At 45.6% G+C, this 19,762-nt stretch overlaps 1 protein-coding gene across 1 annotated transcript in view; it reads right to left on the bottom strand.

The window, feature by feature from the left end:
• Nucleotides 1-19,762, bottom strand: part of TMEM232 (transmembrane protein 232) — a 383,971-nt gene that overhangs the window by 220,956 nt on the left and 143,253 nt on the right. Inside the window, exons 6-7 of the mRNA XM_075341901.1 lie at nt 18,183-18,282; nt 16,318-16,445 (exon numbers count right to left, since the gene is read on the bottom strand). Coding sequence (XP_075198016.1) covers nt 16,318-16,445; nt 18,183-18,282 — 228 coding nt within the window. The remainder of the gene's footprint in view (nt 1-16,317; nt 16,446-18,182; nt 18,283-19,762) is intronic.

Raw genomic sequence — 19,762 nt, 5'->3', positions numbered from 1 at the left:
TACAAAAAGGCGTTATGCATGGAGGCAAAAAAACACGGCATTCCAAGAAAAGCACTTGCTACCCACAGTAAAATTTGGTGGAGGTTCCATCATGCTTTGGGGCTGTGTGGCCAAAACCGACACCTGGAATCTTGTTAAAGTTGAGGGTCGCATGGATTCAACTCAGTATCAGCAGATTCTTGACATTAATGTGCAAGAATCAGTGATGAAGTTGAAGTTACGCAGGGGATGGATATTTCAGCAAGACAATGATCCAAAACACCGCTCCAAATCTACTCAGGCATTCATGCAGAGGAACAATTACAATGTTCTGGAATGGCCATCCCAGTCCCCAGACCTGAAAATCATTAAAAATCTGTGGGATGATTTGAAGCGTGCTGTCCATGCTCGGGGATCATCAAACTTAACTGAACTGGAATTGTTTTGTGAACAGGAATGGTCAAATATACCTTGATCCAGGATCCAGGAACTCATTAAAAGCTACAGGAAGCGACTAGAGGCTGTTATTTTTGCAAAAGGAGGATCTACAAAATATTAATGTCACTTTTATGTGGAGGTGCCCATACTTTTGCACCGGTCAAATTTTGTTTAAATGCGGATTGCACATTTTCTGTTAGTACAATAAACCTCAATGCAATCCATAAATATTACTCAGTCCATCAGTTATTAGATATATGAAACTGAAATAGCTGTTGCAAAAACCCAAATTGTTCTAAAGAAAAAAGGTTAACATTAATAGGGGTGCCCAAACTTTTTCATATGACTGTATTAAAAGAGGTATAAGTGTTCATGAAAAAAATATAGTTTTACCTCTGTACAAGTCACTAGTGCAACCGCACTTAGAATACTGTATACAATTCTGGTCACCGATATATAAGAAGGACATAGCTGAACTGGAGAGGGTGCGGAGAAGTGCGACCAAGATTATGAGAGGAATGGGTGGGCTGCAATACCAAGACAGGTTATTAAACTTGGGGTTATTTAGTTTGGAAAAACGAAGGCTTAGGGGGGATCTAATCACAATGTATAACTATATGAGGGGACAGTACAGAGACCTTTCCAAAGATCTTTTTACACCTAGGCCTGCGACTGGAACACGGGGGCATCCGCTACGTCTTGAAGAAAGAAGGTTTAATCATAATCACAGACGAGGATTCTTTACTGTACGAGCATTGAGACTATGGAACGCTCTGCCGCATGATGTTGTAATGAGTGATTCACTACTAACATTTAAGCAGAGCCTGGATGCCTTTCTTGAAAAATGTAATATTACCAGTTATGTATATTAGATTTTATGACAGGGTGTTGAACCAGGGAACTAATCTGATTGCCGTATGTGGAGTCAGGAAGGAATTTTTTTCCCCATTGGAGCTTGTTTGCCACATTGGTTTTTTTTTTGCCTTCCTCTGGATCAACATGTTAGGCTACGGGTTGAACTAGATGGACTTAGGCGGGCTTTGCACGTTGCGACATCGCAAGCCGATGCTGCGATGTTGCACGCGATAGTCCCCGCCCCCGTCGCAGCAGCGATATCTTGTGATTCCTGGCGTAGCGAACATTATCGCTACGCCAGCTTCACATACACTCACCTGCGACGTCGCTGTGGCCGGCGTCCCGCCTCCTTCCTAAGGGGGCGGGTCATTCACGTCACAGCTACGTCACACGGCAGGCGGCCAATCAAAGCGGAGGGGCAGAGATGAGCAGGATGTAAACATCCCACCCACCTTCTTCCTTCCGTATAGCCGCCGGCGGCAGGTAAGGTGATGTTCCTCGCTCCTGCGGCTTCACACACAGCGATGTGTGCTGCCGCAGGAACGAGGAACAACATCGTACCTGTCGCGGCAGCGTAATTATGAAAAAGTCGGAGCTTACACCGATGATAAGATAACGACGCTTTTGCGCTCGTTCATTGTATCATCTAGGATTTACACACTACGATGTCGAAAGTGACGTCGGATGTGCGTCACTTTCGATTTGACCCCACCGACATTGCAAGTGCGATGTTGCAACGTGCAAATCCGCCCTTAGAGTCTCCCTTCAACCTTAAACACTATGATACTATGATTATATATATATATATACACACTGTATATATACTGTATATACACAATGTATATATATATATATATATATATATATATATATAAAATCATATTTTAAAATACACAGCATGATTGTTTATTAGCTTGAGTGGACTGAATATTTTAGAATATGGCTGACACATACGCGTATCATGAGGTAGGCATGTCAAAGGGATGTTTTGAAATTGATATTGAAGGGGTTGTCCATGCTTTCTCTATCATTTGTGTGTGTACCCAGGCTGCAAAATGCTAACAGTTTGTAATATACATACTGTCAGCATTCTGCACTGTTGCCTAAGTACCACACTTAGTCATTTGCGCAGCTGTCTCCTGATCTGAAGAAGCTGCTCACATCCAACTAGTGTTTTCCTGTGTGGTAGAAACTGGTCATAACTAGAGATGAGATGACCAGTGGATGTTCAGGTTCACCGGGTTCGTCCAGATGTTAGTTTAAGTTTATTTCGTGATGCATGCTTGATCTGAATTTGTTCCTAGACCCCAAACCAAATATAAGTTAACGGAGACCCGAACTGACAAGCTTGATTCGACTAATGAGTATAATGGAAGTCAGTGATTGGACAATTCGTCTCTCCGCTTACGTACTGCCAGCCATAAACAGAGCATTTCCAGGGGAGGGAGGGTTTTTGTTTGCTTTGTTTTTTTTAAAACACTACATTCGAAAACGTTGTTTTTAACCCAAAGTTAAAGCCATTCACAGACTGCAAGCTTCTCTCACTGGGTTGAGCACCGAGAGTACCCGACCACCCCGATGCTCGATCAAATGGTCATCATACAAACAGGACCCGAACTTGGAAATGGACTATTTTTAAAAGACCGTGTTAGGTTTCTAGACCCAGACACCCAATGTTTAGTATGAACCCCAACCTTTACAGTTCGAATTCACTCATCTCTAGTCATTATGTCACAACTGAAGCCACGCCCAGTCTCTGCCAGTCCCACCACTCTGAAGCCATGACTAGTCTCAGCCACAATTGACCCCTGAAGCCACAGTCAGTCTCTGCCAGACCCTCCCCCTGCCTACTGTATTCTTCCTTGGAAAAGTCTTCCAGTTCTGTAAGATTCCTGATTCCTCTTACATGCACTGCTCTTTGGATGTCTTGCCACAGCTTTTCAATGATGTTCAGATCAGTGGAATGTGAGGGTCATGGAAAACCTTCAGCTTGTGCCTCTTGAGGTAGTCTATTGTGGATTTTGACATGTGTTTAGGATTATTATCCATTTGTAGAAGTTATCCCCTTTTCAATTTTAACTTTTTTTACAGATGGTATTTTGTATGCATCAAGAATTTATGGAAACTTCATTGAATCCATTATTCTTTTCCTTAAATTATGTGCCCATTTTCTGATGCTGAATTTTATGGTAAGGATACACGAGAGGTTTTTTTCTGATGACTCTTCCATGAAGAACATATTTGTGTAGGTGCCTACAGTAGAACAATGCACCACAACTCCAGAGTCTGCTAAATCTTTCTGAAGGTCTTTTGCAATGAAGCAGGAGTTATGGTTTGCCTCTCTAGCAATCCAATGAGATCAGCTCTCACAGAAATTTAGCTTGGTCTTCCAGACCTTATCTTGATCTCCACAGTTCTTGTTAAATGCCATTTCTTAATTACATTTCAAATTGAGGAAAATGAAACTTGAAAATACTTTGCTATCTTCTTATAGCCTTCTCTTGCTTTGTGGGTCTCCATCATTTTCATGTTCAGAGTGCTAGGCAGCTGCTTAGAAGAACCCATGGCTGCTGTTTTTTTGGCACAAAGTTCAAGGAGGCTGAATTTTTACAAAGCTGTGAAATTTGCAACACCTGACCTTTCCTAATAATGACAGTGAGCAAGCCGTAACCCTAACAGGCTAACTAAGGTCTGAAACCTTGGTCAAAGTTATCTGAGCACACAAATCTCCAAGGGTGCCTAAACTTTTGTATCGGCCCATTTTCTTTTTTGAAATTTTTAAAATGTAAAAGATAAACATTTTTTTTTTTTGCCTGAAATACAAAGGAAATATGTAATCTTTACCTTTATGCCTTTTAGACCTCATTTCCTTTTCAACTTGCTTAACTGTTCACAATAAAAGTAATTTTGACCAGGGGTGCCAAAACTTTTCCATGCCACTGTACATACCCAAGTGAGATGAATAGTATGCACCAACTTTGGGAACAAGTAGAAGAGATCTGGAATCAGATTTCGGTTAAGACATGCTTGAATCTGAATGAGAGCTGTAGCACACTATCTTCGTTCCAATTGCTATGAAGAGGTATACTCCGTTTTCAAGAAGGAGGCAGAACTAGCTATGAATGAAGATTTAGATAAGAAACACACTGGTCTACTGAAGAAGAAATGGACCTCAGTTATCAGATTACAAAAGAAGATAATGTAATTAGAATCTAAGGATTCAGGCAGTGTTGAAAGCCAAAGGTTTTAGAAAATAATGAAAATTTTAAATTTAGATTTTAGAAGCAAAACTTTAACCATGCAGTGACATGACAAGAATCGGCATAACAAATCATGTTATATAATTGAAAGTCAAATTTATGTATGAGATTGCCAAGATGATTGACTATAAAATATAGGTAGTCTCACGTTTGTGGATGGAGAAATATGGAGCATGAAATTAAAAAGTTCAAAACATTGTTACCCTTTCACTCCTTGGTGTATATCATATTTGCAGATGAAGGGTGCATTAACAATGAATTAATCACAAAGTATTTCTGTTGGATACCGATCTATCAGCTGTAATCTTTTAAAAAAATTGGCAGTAAGCGTTCATTTTCCCTGGCAGTTAAGTTTACATGTTGCCAATTCAAAGCAATAGGTTGCTTGTGTAATGCAGAAAGGGACAGTTCTTTAATAGCAAGGGAAAGTCTTTGTAGCCAGTCTCCACTTACTATTTTCAAAGAGTCAAGTAGCTTATTTTTAAAGCATGTCAAGCCAATAGTGATACACACCTGTGCTGGCTCCAGAATTGGACTGTGCCTGATGCCCTTTGCTGGGCTCCACGTTGGGTTTCACTTACTGCCCAGGGTACTCTAGTGGCAGCATCATTATCAATGGTCTTTTAAGGCTGACTCATATGTGTCTGAGCAATCAGTAAGCTTTTTGTTCAGTTACCATTTGTTTTAGGCGGGTTTTGCACGCTGCGACATCGGTAATAATGTGTTACCGATGCTGCAGCGATAGTCCCGCCCCCGTCGCACGTGCGATATCTAGTGAAAGCTGCCGTAGCGATTATTATCGCTACGGCAGCTTCACATGCACTCACCTGCCGTGCGACATCCCTCTGGCCGGCGACCCGCCTCCTTCCTAAGGGGGCGGGTCGTGTGGCGTCACAGCGACGTCACACGGCAGGCGGCCAATTGAAGCGGAGGGGCGGAGATGAGCAGGATGTAAACATCCCGCCCACCTCCGTCCTTCTCATTGCAGCTGGGAGGCAGGTAGGTGATGATCCTCGCTCCTGCGGCTTCACACACAGCGATGTGTGCTGCCGCAGGAACGAGGAACAACATCGCACCTGTCGCTGCACCGGCATTATGGAAATGTCGGAGGCTGCAGCGATGATACGATAACGACGCTTTTGCGGTTGTTCATCGTATCAAAAAGGTTTTACACGTTGCGATATCGACTGCGACGCCGGATGTGCGTCACTTTCGATTTGACCCCATCGACATCGCACGTGCGATGTCGCAACGTGCAAATCCGCCCTTAGTGTTTGCCGCCATTCAAGTCTTCTAGAATTCACTCATCTCTGCAAATTCCTGGGGTTTTTATAACCATCATCTAGTTTCTGGCTCAAAACTGTTGGTTCACCCTTCACCTACTGTAAGCATAACAAACTGGATTTTTTTCAGACTTCAAATGCTCCTTGCATCAGAGTAAATTTTCACTATAAACAAGTCTGCCTCTTCAACTCTGCAGCCCACGGCTATACATTTGTTTGTTGATTAACCCTTTATCTGCTTTAAATATAATGAACTCATGAATTAGTTCATGTTACTATAATAATAATAATAATTTTTATTTATATACCACCCACATATTCTGCAACACTTTACAATTCAGAGGGGACATGTACAGACAACATGAGACATTACAAAATAACAAAATTCAGAAACCAAGAGGAGTGAGGGCCCTGCTCGTAAGCTTACAGTCTATGAAGAAATAGGGGGGCACAAAAGGTAAATGGGGGGGGGAGAAAAACTTGTCATATATGGTCCAGCCATCAATTTAATAGGGGAATCAAAGCCAGCTGCATGGACCGGTCACCAGCTAGTATTTATACAGGTACAGAGTGTAAAAAAGTACATGAAGAGGAAGGAACCAGAAGATACAGGGTACAAGAATTGGAAGTAAATTTTATGAAAAACAGAATGGGATTAGATTAGATAAGGGAGGTGATAGGCCAGTCTAAAGAAATGCGTTTTTTGAGATATTGAATATCTTAGTTAGGTGAGTGGTGACATCTGGGTTGACAGATTTAAGGAGATGTGAGGGAATAGGGTCACTGGTGCAGGTAGTAGGGCGAGAAGATGTGAGGAGCCTAGTAACCTCTTCTTCTGTGTCTGGATGAAAGAGTGAAAGTGAGCTAGATGGAGTGTAGGAGGGCAGACAATGTGTGGTGTTATGAGGCTGTGAGAAAATTTCCTGGCGTATATGGTCAATATTTTCTTTAAAATAATTGGCCAGGTCATCGGCGCTGAAATTGGTGGTTGGGGACAGAACTATTGGTCCGAGGAGGGAGTGGAAAGTATCAAAGATTCGTTTAGGATTGTTGGCTAGAGAGGTGATGAGGGTGTTGGAGAGGTGAAGGGCAGCATTGTATGTTTTGACCATAAACTTATAATGGATGAAATCTTCGGCTAGATTGGATTTTCTAAACAGACGTTCAGCACACCTGGAGCACCGCTGGAGAAAACATGTTTGCAACGTTACTGAAGCTGCTACAGTTCCTGTGCTTATGTAAATCCCTGGCTTTGTGCTTTCTGACGTTTCCTATTCTACTTGTCTGCCTGCCATCCAGCTTACCCTGTTGTCTTGGTCCTTGCTTGGTCCTTGGCCCTAAAAAACGCATCTCTTTAGACTAGCCTATCACCTCACTGCTAATCTAGTCCCTTTCTGCCCTTAATAAAAATTGACTTCCAATTCTTGTCCCCTGTACCTGTATAAGTTCTGGCCGATGATGAGTTCATGCAGCTGGTTTTGAATACCCTATTAAATCGATGACTGGACCATATATAACAAGCTTTTCTCCCCCCCATTCACCTTTTGTGCCTCCTTTATTTCCTCATAGACTGTAAGCTTACGAGCAAGACACTTACTCCTCCTGATATCTTAATTTTGTTATTTTGTATATCATATTGTCTGTACATGTCCCCTCTGAATTGTAAAGCGCTGCGGAATATGTTGGCGCTATAAAAATAAAACTTATTATTATATTATTGCTCTTTCACGTTTCATTTGGCAAGCCCTGGCCGCTGTGTCATCGCTTTCAATCCATGTGTTCACACTGACCTACGGCTTAGTGAATCCACCTCACCAGGTGAACATCAACAAGTAGACTGTCATGTGTGCACTGTTAGCAGTCAACTGACAGCTCCAAAATGGCTAACAAGAACAGGCTTGGCGCAAGCTACTCTATTTCCCAGAACACAGGTATTGTTCTGGCAATCATCCTTTAACCCCTGTACAGGGATCTGGACTTAAACAGAGGTCCATGGATAAGTTTCACAGTCAGCTCCTGTTGCTGGTACACGCTGGCAAAGAGGATAGTCAGGAATTCGGTTCAGATCCAGTATGTCACTTTAGGAACAGAATAAAGAAAATAAACGCGTAGTCAAATGTAAAGCCAAGGTCAATAACAAGGAATTACCAGGTCAAACACATGAGCAGAGGTGTAAACCAGGATAGAATTTGACTGGCAATTTGAGCTGGCTCTCTGGGGTTTATGTAGAACAGCCCCATCCAGTGCTGACAGCACACAGAAATCAAAACCAAGTTAACCCTGTAGCTTCTAGACTGTACAAAACCACAAGTCCCAAGAATAAAACAGGATTTATGCTATCAAGAACCACCCATAACAGCGGCCAAAGCAGAAACTGGCACAGATGTTACAGCATCCTCCTCTTACAAAGGTCCTCCAGATCCTTAGGAAAAAACTTACCAGAGAAAGAATGATGGAACTCTTTTATTTCCTTGTCAGAATTGATGTCATTAGTAGTGATGAGCGAGTACTAAAAAGCTCGGGTGCTCGAAGCTCGGGCCGAGCCTCCCAAGATACTCGTGTACTCGGCCCGAGCAACGAGCCCAATGTTATCCTATGGGAGACCCGAGTATTTTTGTGAAATGACCACCGGCAGCATGTAGAAACCCTAAAAATGGCACAAAAGTCTCCGAAGAGTGCTCAAATGACATGGCAACAGCATGGGGAAGACCCCTTGAAGCATTTATCACTCAAAAGTCACAGCTGTGAACAATTTAGTCCGCGTTTTATGCCATTTTTACGGACTCACCAGAAAACCTTCCAAAATGACACCAAAATGAATTTTCATGGCGGAAATGTTAAGGGCACATAACCAATAGTGAGATAGAGCTAATGTATGTTACTTTTTGAGATTACTACATGAAAGATTTTACGTAAAACATTGTGTGGCACTCCGATGTCCCTGAGAAGAGATGTACATAAAGGCCTCTGAGTCTAATGTGCCCATTTTGAGGAAGTGAGTCTTTGTAGTATTTTCCTTTGCCAGGGCAGTCCAAAATTGTGAGGTTCACCAATGCCCCTGCATACAGACGTGCATGATGGCCTGTAAACCTGAAGTGCCCATTGGAAGGAAGTGGGTCTATTGTAGTATAGCCCTTAGGCAGGGCAGCCAAAAATTGGGAGGCTCCACGTTGTCCCTGGATAGAGACGTGCATGAGGGCCTGTAAACCTGAAGTGCCCATTGGAAGGAAGTGGGTCTATTGTAGTATAGCCCTTAGGCAGGGCAGCCAAAAATTGGGAGGCTCCACGTTGTCCCTGGATAGAGACGTGCATGATGGCCTGTAAACCTGAAGTGCCCATTGGAAGGAAGTGGGTCTATTGTAGTATAGCCCTTAGGCAGGGCAGCCAAAAATTGGGAGGCTCCACGTTGTCCCTGGATAGAGACGTGCATGAGGGCCTGTAAACCTGAAGTGCCCATTGGAAGGAAGTGGGTCTATTGTAGTATAGCCCTTAGGCAGGGCAGCCAAAAATTGGGAGGCTCCACGTTGTCCCTGGATAGAGACGTGCATGAGGGCCTGTAAACCTGAAGTGCCCATTGGAAGGAAGTGGGTCTATTGTAGTATAGCCCTTAGGCAGGGCAGCCAAAAATTGGGAGGCTCCACGTTGTCCCTGGATAGAGACGTGCATGAGGGCCTGTAAACCTGAAGTGCCCATTGGAAGGAAGTGGGTCTATTGTAGTATAGCCCTTAGGCAGGGCAGCCAAAAATTGGGAGGCTCCACGTTGTCCCTGGATAGAGACCTGTTAGGTTCTTAGTGCCTCCGTGCTTGCATTTAAAAACCGCACGTGTGTGCCTGTTGGTGGCAGCTTTCCGCTGCACTTGTGTGCGTTTTGCAAAAACTTGGATATAACGCACAAGTCTAGTGAATACACATCAGCACAGCATTGCAAAATGCGCAAGGGCGTTGTCAACGAACAAGGAAGTGGACGTGATGGTGGTGCAAGCAGAGACCGAGGTCGTGTGCAAGCTCTAATTTCGCCACAACAAAGGGCCACATCTACTCGCTCGCACGTCCTGTCCCAAATTCTTGGGGACCGCAGCAGTACACCGCTCTTGAACCAAGACCAGTGTCAACAGGTTGTTAGTTGGATAGCGGATAATGCTTCCAGTCAGATTGGCACCACCACAAACACTCTGTCTTCCACACGGTCAAGTGTCAGTAGCCGTGATACTGCACCGCACATTTCAGAACCTGATCCTCCTTCCTACCACCAGGCCGAGTACACGTCCTCGGACATTAATGATCCCACACTTGGACACTCGGAAGAGCTGTTCACGTTTCAATTCGCACATTCTGGCCTCTCGCCAGCTCATGTTGAAGTGGGTCATGAGGAGATCGTATGTACAGATGCCCAAATATTTGAGCAGCCACGTTCTCACGAAGTTGGCAACGTGTCTCAACAAGGGGTGGACGATGATGAGACACAATTGTCAGGAAGTCAGGAGGAGGAGCAGGGTGCGGAAGAGGAAGACGACGTGGTGGATGATCCAGTAACTGACCCAACCTGGCAGGAGGATATGCAGAGCGAGGACAGCAGTGCACAGGGGGAGGGAGGCGTAGCATCCCAACAGGCAGTAAGAAGCAGGGTGGTGGCCCCAGGCAGACGTCAGGCAACTGTTCCCCGGAACAACACGACACAAGGTGCCTGTACAAATGTTAGGTCTTCCCGAGTCTGGCAGTTTTTTAAGTTGGCTCCAGATGATTCTAAAAAGGCCATTTGCAACACCTGCCGTGCCAGCATCAGCAGGGGTACCAAAACTAGCAGCCTGACCACCACCAGCATGATCAGGCACATGTCAGCCAAGCACCCGACTTTGTGGGATGTACAACAGAGTCGAGGAGCAGTGCTTGCTGATGACACTGCTTCGTCTTCGCTTGTTGTGCATGCGAGCCAATCCCCTGTCCATGCTGCCCGAGAACAAGCCTCCTCCGGCCCTGCACCTGCAGTTGCCCACGCAGAAATAACACCATCATCAAGCACGTCCTTGTCCCAGCGCAGCGTTCAGTTATCCATTCAGCAAACCTTTGAACGCAGGCGCAAATACACTGCCAACGACCCACATGGCACACTTCTAAATGCTAACATTTCGCGACTGCTTGCGCTGGAAATGTTGCCTTTTAGGCTGGTTGAGACAGAAGCATTCCGCGACCTGATGGTGGCAGCTGTCCCACATTACTCGGTCCCCAGCCGCCACTATTTCTCCCGGTGTGCCGTCCCCGCATTGCTAACCACGTGTCACAAAACATCACACGTGCCCTGAACAACGCTGTTTCAGCCAAAGTCCACCTAACCACAGACACGTGGACAAGTGCATGTGGGCAAGGCCGCTACATCTCGTTGACGTCACACTGGGTTAATATTGTGGAAGCTGGGACCCAGTCTGAGCGAGGGACGGAACACGTCCTTCACACACCAAGTTTTGCAGGCCCTACCTCAGTCAGGGTTTCACCCACACTCTACAGCTCCGGAATGTCATGCTCCTCAGCCTCCTCCTCCTCCTGCGCATCCTCATCCACTTTACCCTACACACCAGTCCCAAGCTGGAAGTGTTGCGGGCGGAGGAGGGGACGCTGCGCTCTCCCACTGCTCGGGTCCGGCTGCCGCTGCTCTACGGCTGCTGCTGCTCGGTGGCTCGAGCGATGGCCGGATCCCGGGGACTCGAGCGGCGCTCATCGCCCGTGAGTGAAAAGGGGTCGTTTGGGTTTTGGGGATATTGTCCGTGACGCCATCCACGGTTGTGGTGATTGTGCGGACACCACCGCTGCTCTGGACGGGGATCCCGGGAGCCTGTGACAGGGAGCAGCTTTGTTGTTATTTCTCCACGCCGTGGGTAGGGGGGTTGGTTGTCCCAGGGCCCGGTGATGGGGTAGAGATGGATGACAGGCGGGTTGCGGGGCCTGATGAGGTGCAAGGTCGCAGGGGCAGCGCTGTGTCGCACGGCACGGAGGTACTCACTCAGCCCAATGATGATGACACAGTTCACGGTAAAACAAGTGGCTGGATGGACGGGTCCCTCGGACGGCTGCGGTTGTTCCTCCCTGCAGGTTAGTGATGACTGTCTCTCCCTGCACCTAAGTTCAGTGTTGGTAGTGATGGTTTCCCACCGGTAACCCGCTCCCCGACCTGGATATGGGCCGGAGGAGCCCCTTTTGCCCACAGGCGCTGGCCCTGGGAGACGGTTGCCCTTGGCGGTGGCGGTGTCTCCCCTTCACGGTTGGACGGTTGCCTTCTATCGTGACTTGGCTGTTTGGAAACCCTGAGGTCCCCTTCACTAACGGATTTGGCAAATTCACGGCGACACCAAGCCTTGCCGGGATCCGAAAGGCCCCTGCCAATGGTGCTGGCTTCTCTTTGTATACCGGTCCGGTACGGCCGGGTCACCACCCGTCCACGGTCCTTACGGCAGACTCCAATCGGCCTCCACTGCAGACGGTCACCACATCCTGCCAACCTTGCTGTCCTGTCCGGGCCACACACCCGGACCAACTTCAGGCTCTTTGCTGTCACTTTTCTCCTCTCTACTACTTTCCTCCTTCAACTTCCTTAGCTTAACTCTCACTGCCTGTGTTTTCCCTCCTCCTTGGTGGGTGGAGACCAACCGCCTGGCTCCACCCCCTGGTGTGGACAACAGCCCCTGGGGAAGGCAACAAGGATTTTGTGTTTTGACTATGATATGCCTGCAGGGAGTGTGGGGTGTGTAAGTGTTGTGCTCTGTGGCCCCTGGCTTGTCCAGGGCGACACAGAAGCACTGCAGCACTGCCTCGGCGAAGCGGCAACAGGCTGTGCTGAAGCTAATCTGCATAGGTGACAAACCCCACAATGCAGAAGAGGTGTGGACAGCTCTGAAACAGCAGGCAGATCACTGGCTCACACCTCTGAACCTAAAGCCAGGAAAGGTCGTGTGTGACAATGGCCGGAACCTGGTGGCGGCTTTGAGGCGAGGCCAGCTGACACATGTTCCATGCGTGGCCCATGTGCTCAACCTCGTGGTTCAGCGGTTTCTAAAGTCATACCCAGAGCTGTCTGATCTGCTGGTAAAAGTTCGCCGCCTGTCTGCACATTTTCGAAAGTCACCTACTGCTTCAGCCGGCCTTGCTGGCTTTCAGCGCCATTTGCATCTTCCGGCTCACAGACTGGTGTGTGATGTCCCCACGCGTTGGAATTCAACTCTGCACATGTTGGTCAGGATATGTGAGCAGAAGAGGGCAGTTGATGAGTACCTGCATCACCTAAGCCGTAGGGAAATGGGTCAAACTCCACACATAACACCTGAGGAGTGGAGATGGATGTCCGACCTATGTACCATCCGCCAAAACTTTGAGGACTCCACCAAGATGGTGAGCGGCGATGACGACATTATTAGCGTCACCATACCGCTTCTCTGCCTTCTAAAATGGTCTCTGCTCAAAAAACAACCATGATGCATTCCAGGCGGAGCGCGATGAGTTTGAGCAAGAAACAGTAGTGGGTGTGGGTGATAACACACAGCCCAGCCTCGTCTCATCACAACGTGCAGTGGAGGACTATGACGAGGAGGAGGATGAAGACATGGAGCAACTCTCTGGCCAAATTGAGGATATGACATGCAGTCATATCCTCGGTTCAGCGTGGCTGGCCAGAGGACAGGGTAGATGATGATGAGGAGGAGGAGGAGGAGGAGGAGGACAGCATGTTCAGTCATCGTGTTGGTCAGGATACTGAAGTGATGGCTGTTAAGAGTCTGGCACACATGGCTGACTTTATGGTAAGCTGCCTGTCTCGTGACCCTCGCGTTAAGAACATCTTGGCTGACAATCATTACTGGTTGGTAACACTGTTAGACCCACGCTACAAGGAGAACTTTATGTCTCTTATTCCCGAGGCGGAGAGGTCAGGAAAAATGCAGCAGTTCCAGAAGGCCATAGTCACGGAAGTAGGCAAAGCATTCCCCTCACAAAACGATAGCGGCATAGGTCAGGAATCAGTGGACAACCAAGGCGTACAGCCGAGAGGGGCACAAGTCCAATCCGCCAGAGGTAGGGGAACAGTCTTTAAGATGTGGGACAGTTTTCTCAGCCCCTCACATACCACAGCCCCTGAGGTGCGGGGTAGTGCCACAAGAAATCCTAAGTTTGCCCAGATGCTCAAGGAGTACCTTGCAGATCAAACAACTGTACTCTGACATTCCTCTGTGCCTTACAATTAATGGGTATCCAAGCTGGACACGTGGCATGAATTGGCTCTCTACGCCTTGGAAGTCCTGGCCTGCCCTGCCGCTAGCGTTTTGTCAGAGCGTGTTTTTAGTGCCGCAGGTGGAATCATTACAGATAAACGCACCTGCCTGTCAACTGTAAATGCTGACAGGCTGACTCTAATCAAGATGAACAAGGGTTGGATTGGGCCAGACTTCACCACACCACCAGCAAATGACAGCGGAATTTAAAGTTTGTAACGGGATTTTGCCATGTACCTCCACTCACCCATGGTAACACACTTCTGGACTTTGGCTAATCGCTGGACTGCTCCTCCTTCTCCTCATGCGCCATCATGATGACCGTTACAAGAGTTAGGCCTTTGTTTCAGGTATACCCCCAGTGGTAAATTTTTTCGCCCATTCTTTCAGAATGGGCATTACAACGACAGGAGACCCGCTCCTTTGCAATGGGAACAATGTTTTGAGGCCCTCATGCACATCTCTATCCAGGGACAATATGGAGCCTGACGCTGCCACCGACGGGCACACACATGCGGTTTTTAAATGCAAGCACGGACGCAATAAGAACCTAACAGGTTTTTAGGAGCGACAATTACTGAGAAGTCTGACACTATCAGACACTGCTGACTGACGTGTATTATTCACTAGACTTGTGCGTTATATAATAGTTTGTGAAAAATGCACACAAGTGCACCTGTACGCTGCCACCGACAGGCACACACGTGCGGTTTTTAAATGCAAGCACGGACGAAATAAGAACCTAACAGGTTTTTAGGAGCGACAATTACTGAGAAGTCTGACACTATCAGACACTGCTGACTGACGTGTATTATTCACTAGACTTGTGCGTTATATAAAAATTTGTGAAAAACGTGCACCTGTACGCTGCCACCGACAGGCACACACGTGCGGTTTTTAAATGCAAGCACGGACGCAATAAGAACCTAACAGGTTTTTAGGAGCGACAATTACTGAGAAGTCTGACACTATCTGGACTGTTTTAGACTGTATACACCAGCCCCAGATATGATGAAGGCTGGTATACGGTCACCACTAGGAATGGCTATATACTCTGCCTGCCTGCCTGCCTGCCTGTATACTGCTACAATAGTCCTGACAAGGACTCTTTTGGTCACTAGCCTGTATTCCAACCTGGCTATACCCTGCCTGTATACAGCAACAATAGTCCTGAGAAGGACTCTGCTACTGTACTCCGACCTGGCTATACCCTGCCTGCCTGTATACAACTAGAATAGTCCTGAGAAGGACTTTTGGTCACACTGTTTGCAGCCCTGCTACGGAAATAGCTATAAAGGGCCGCAAACCTTTCCCTGAAGCAGCGACACTCTCCCTGCACTGACTGTCTGGATAGCTGTGAGCAGAGCACAGCGCGCCCGCCGGTATAAAGGCTCGGTCACGCTGTCCAGGCCGGCCAATCACTGCAATTCCACAACTAACAGGGCTGTGGCATTGCAGTGGTCTGCCAGCCAATCCCTGCATGAGGGCTGGCTCTCAAAAGAGCGCCAACATGCAGAAATGAAGACCACGAGTACAGCACGAGTATCGCGAGATTACTCGGTCCCCGCCGAGTAGACCGAGTACAGTGATACTCGTGCGAGTACCGAGTAGTAACAAGCATGCTCGCTCATCACTAGTCATTAGCTGACACCAACAATCTTTCCTCTAGTCCATAGCCTTTCCAACAAACAACGTACTGAAACGATTACCTTACTATCCTGGAAACAAGGATTTTTTTCCAGTTTCAATTCAAGGTTGCCTCCAACCAACACAGGTGGAAGGGGTTTATCAACAGGATGCACCTGCAAACAATATCTCTTTAGTAAAGATTTGTGAAAAACATTGGGAAACCGGAATGAGAGGCAAAGTTTCAAACAGAAGACTACTGGATTGACCACCTCATTAACCTCATAAGGACCAATGAACTTGGCATCAATATTAGCAGAGGGACCCTTGAGTTTGATTTTTCTAGTAGCTAACTACACCTTGTCCCCAATAGCAAAGCTTGGCCCATCAATTGATCTCTGGAAGAGGTCAGTCTACTCTGTACGCTTTTTAGGTTTTCAGAAACCAAAACCAAGATTAACCCTGTAGCTTCCAGAATGACAGAACCACAAGTTCCAGGAATAAAACAGGATTGATGCCATCCAGCATCACATACAACAGCGGCCAAAGCAAAAACCGGCACAGATTTTACATATACATTATTATACTGTGTGAAATATTTTCTTAATAAAAGAAAACACTCACCTGTAAAAAGTTATTTGTTTCTTGAGAAGAGCCCAAATCACACATGATTTCTCCAACTTTCAACATTATATGTATAGATGAAAGAACATTTGGATATGACTGATAAGTTGTTTTACATACCGGCAGGGCTACGTTAGGATAAAATGGCAAAAAAATGTAAAAGTCAGGACAGAAGCAGTCATAGGATGAAAAAATCACTAAACTGCTATTGGGTCAGATCACATAAAGGAGCTGCACCAGGCACCATATACACCGCGTGCAGAATTATTAGGCAAGTTGTATTTTAGAGGATTTTTTTATTATTGATCAACAACTATGTTCCCAATCAACCCAAAAGACTTATAAATATCAAAGCTTAATATTTTTGGAAGTTGGAGTGGGGATTTTTTAGATTTGGCTATCTTAGGAGGATATCTGTTTTTGCAGGTAATTATTACAGTGCAGAATTATTAGGCAAGTTAATAAAAACCAAATATATTCCCATCTCACTTGTTTATTTTCACAAGGTAAACCAATATAACTGCACAAAATTTAGAAATAAACATTTCTGACATGCAAAAACAAAACCCCAAAAAATTAGTGACCAATATAGCCACCTTTCTTTATGATGACACTCAACAGCTTACCATCCATAGATTCTGTCAGTTGCTTGATCTGTTTACGATCAACATTGCGTGCAGCAGCCACCACAGCCTCCCAGACACTGTTCTCAGAGGTGTACTGTTTTCCCTCCCTGTAGATCTTACATTTTATGAGGGACCACAGGTTCTCTATGGGGTTCAGATCAAGTGAACAAGGGGGCCATGTCATTATTTCTTCATCTTTTAGACCTTTACTGACCAGCCACGCTGTGGAGTACCTAGATGCATGTGATGGAGCATTGTCCTGCATTAAAATCATGTTATTTTGAATGATACCGACTTCTTCCTGTACCACTGCTTGAAGAAGTTGTCTTCCAGAAAATGGCAGTAGGTCTGGGAGTTGAGCTTCACTCCATCCTCAACCCAAAAAGGTCCACAAGTTCATCTTTGATGATACCAGCCCATACCAGTACCCCACCTCCACCTTGCTGGTGTCTGAGTTGGAGTGGCGCTCTCTGCCCTTTACTGATCCAGCCTCTGGCCCATCCATCTGGCCCATCAAGAGTCACTCTCATTTCATCAGTCCATAAAACCTTTGAAAAATCAGGCTTAAGATATTTCTTGGCCCAGTCTTGATGTTTTATGTTATGTTTCTTGTTCAAAGGTGGTCGTTTTTCAGCCTTCCTTAGCTTGGCCATGTCCCTGAGTATGGCACACCTTGTGCTTTTTGATACTCCAGTAACGTTGTTGCTCTGAAATATGGCCAAACTGGTGGCACATGGCATCTTGGCAGCTTCACGCTTGATTTTCCTCAATTCACGGTCAGTTATTTTGCGCCTTTTTTGCCCAACACGCTTCTTGCGACCCTGTTGGCTATTTGCCATGAAACACTTGATTGTTTGGTGATCACGCTTCAAACGTTTGGCAATTTCAAGACTGCTGCATCCCTCTGCAGGACATCTCACAATTTTAGACTTTTCGGAGCCCGTCAAATCTCTCTTCTGACTCATTTTTCCAAAGGAAAGGAAGTTCCCTAATAAGTATGCACCCCTTATATAGAGTGTTGATGTCATTACACCACACCTCTCCTCATTACAGAGATGCACATCACCTGATTTACTTAATTGGTAGTTGGCTCTCAAGCCTATACAGCGTGGAGTAGGACAACATGTATAAAAATTATCATGTGATCAAACTACTCATTTGCCTAATAACTCTGCACACAGTGTAGTTTACATAAGGCCTACATCTATGTAATTAAATAGAAATATATCCAAAACCAACCTTTTATGTATATGGAAAGTTTGCTTCTTTGTTCCTCATAATGCTGTAGATGTCCAAGGAGATGAAAAGTGTAAAGTCTTAAAAATGTCAAAAATCCAAGCTGTTGAAGTAATTATGAATAATTATTTCTTAGGCATTTAAATGGTGGGATAGCTGTAGTATTAAATAGACCTATATTGGATTACCCCTTTATTATAGCAACCAGTGCGAATTACAGTTCTGTAAGGGAAGCAAGAGCATTTCAATTATGAACCAATGGGGGCAATCACTGTTATTACAAAACAATTAGAGCTGACTTCAGTAAAAATTCTATCAGTATTTTCACCTGTTATTTATTCTAAATGGTTCCAAACATCAGTATAAAACCAGAACAGGCTTTGGGGAGAAAAGTGTGAGTTTACATGGTTCACAATTTCAACTTTTTCAGGGCAGGAGTGGATTGAGTGTAATGTTTGGTGTCTAATTGCAGAGTCATTATTTGTTCACATTTGTGTCATTGCTTTCAGTTATAACAGTAGTGACAATTCGGTGTTGATCCGTGTTAAATCTAAATGGAGTCCTTCAGTGTTAGACCAAATTACATGCGATGGATATTAAGGGGCCTTGCCATTAGAATCCCATGCTCCAGGTCCTATTGTCTAGGGCAACTCAGTTCGAGGATCAGTCTCTTGTTTAAACACTATTCACATTCTGTTTCTTTATCAACACTCAAGGTTCACACTATCTTTTCTTCCGTCTCTCCTCCTCATCTTTTGTTGCCACAAACCACCCACTATATGCAACTGTTACACAGAATTTGCTCAAAACTAACCAAGTGTCATCACGGCATCAGATGCTGTTTACACTACAGATTCTGACATTCCACACTACGGTTTCTATGGTGTTTCTGAGTTATACAGAGGGGCTCGGCCGTTGACCAGCTGTGTGCTAAATAATGATCAGGTTAGCAAGAGTTAAACTCTGCTAGCCTGCTTGTTACCTCTGGGATCACATATTGTTGGAAACCTATCACAGCTACTCCCTGCCTTTTTAAGATGGTGGAATCTGTCTTCCCACGCCACCCATAGTCTTATGCTGTGTCGGTCGGTGTTGCTGTAGAGAAACCTGTTGTCTTATTTCTTCCCTGCCCTTATTTTCTTGAACTATACCTCTGTGTGAGCGTGCTGTGAGATAGTTTTGGTTTCCCCTGTTTGTCTATCTTTGCTGGTGTTATCACACTTCTGTTCCAACTCTCCTCTGAGGTAAAGAAGGGGAATAGGGTATAAGATCAGCGCTAGTCAGGAGCAGTGCCAGGGTGGTTGCTCAGATATCCTCACCTTCAGAGCTAAATCTGAGATAAGGAATAGCTAGGGACTCCCAGCCTGAGGGCCAGTCTCGAAGCCCTTGTTCCCTGCACTCTCCTTATTCACTGTGACAGCAATCTTTATGACCGACTTATTATACGTCTATTAATTTCGCTCTCTTGGTCTTCACAACTGAATCTACAAAAAAGAACCATCACTTTGCCTTTCACTTGACCCCTTCTATGGTGAGTTAGTCCCAATACTTAACTGTTCCTTACCCTACATTCTGAAAACTTC

Source organism: Anomaloglossus baeobatrachus, chromosome 1, assembly GCF_048569485.1.
Source record: "Anomaloglossus baeobatrachus isolate aAnoBae1 chromosome 1, aAnoBae1.hap1, whole genome shotgun sequence".
In the NCBI taxonomy this organism is placed as follows: Eukaryota; Metazoa; Chordata; class Amphibia; order Anura; family Aromobatidae; genus Anomaloglossus; species Anomaloglossus baeobatrachus.
This window is presented reverse-complemented; position numbering and strand designations above follow the sequence as displayed.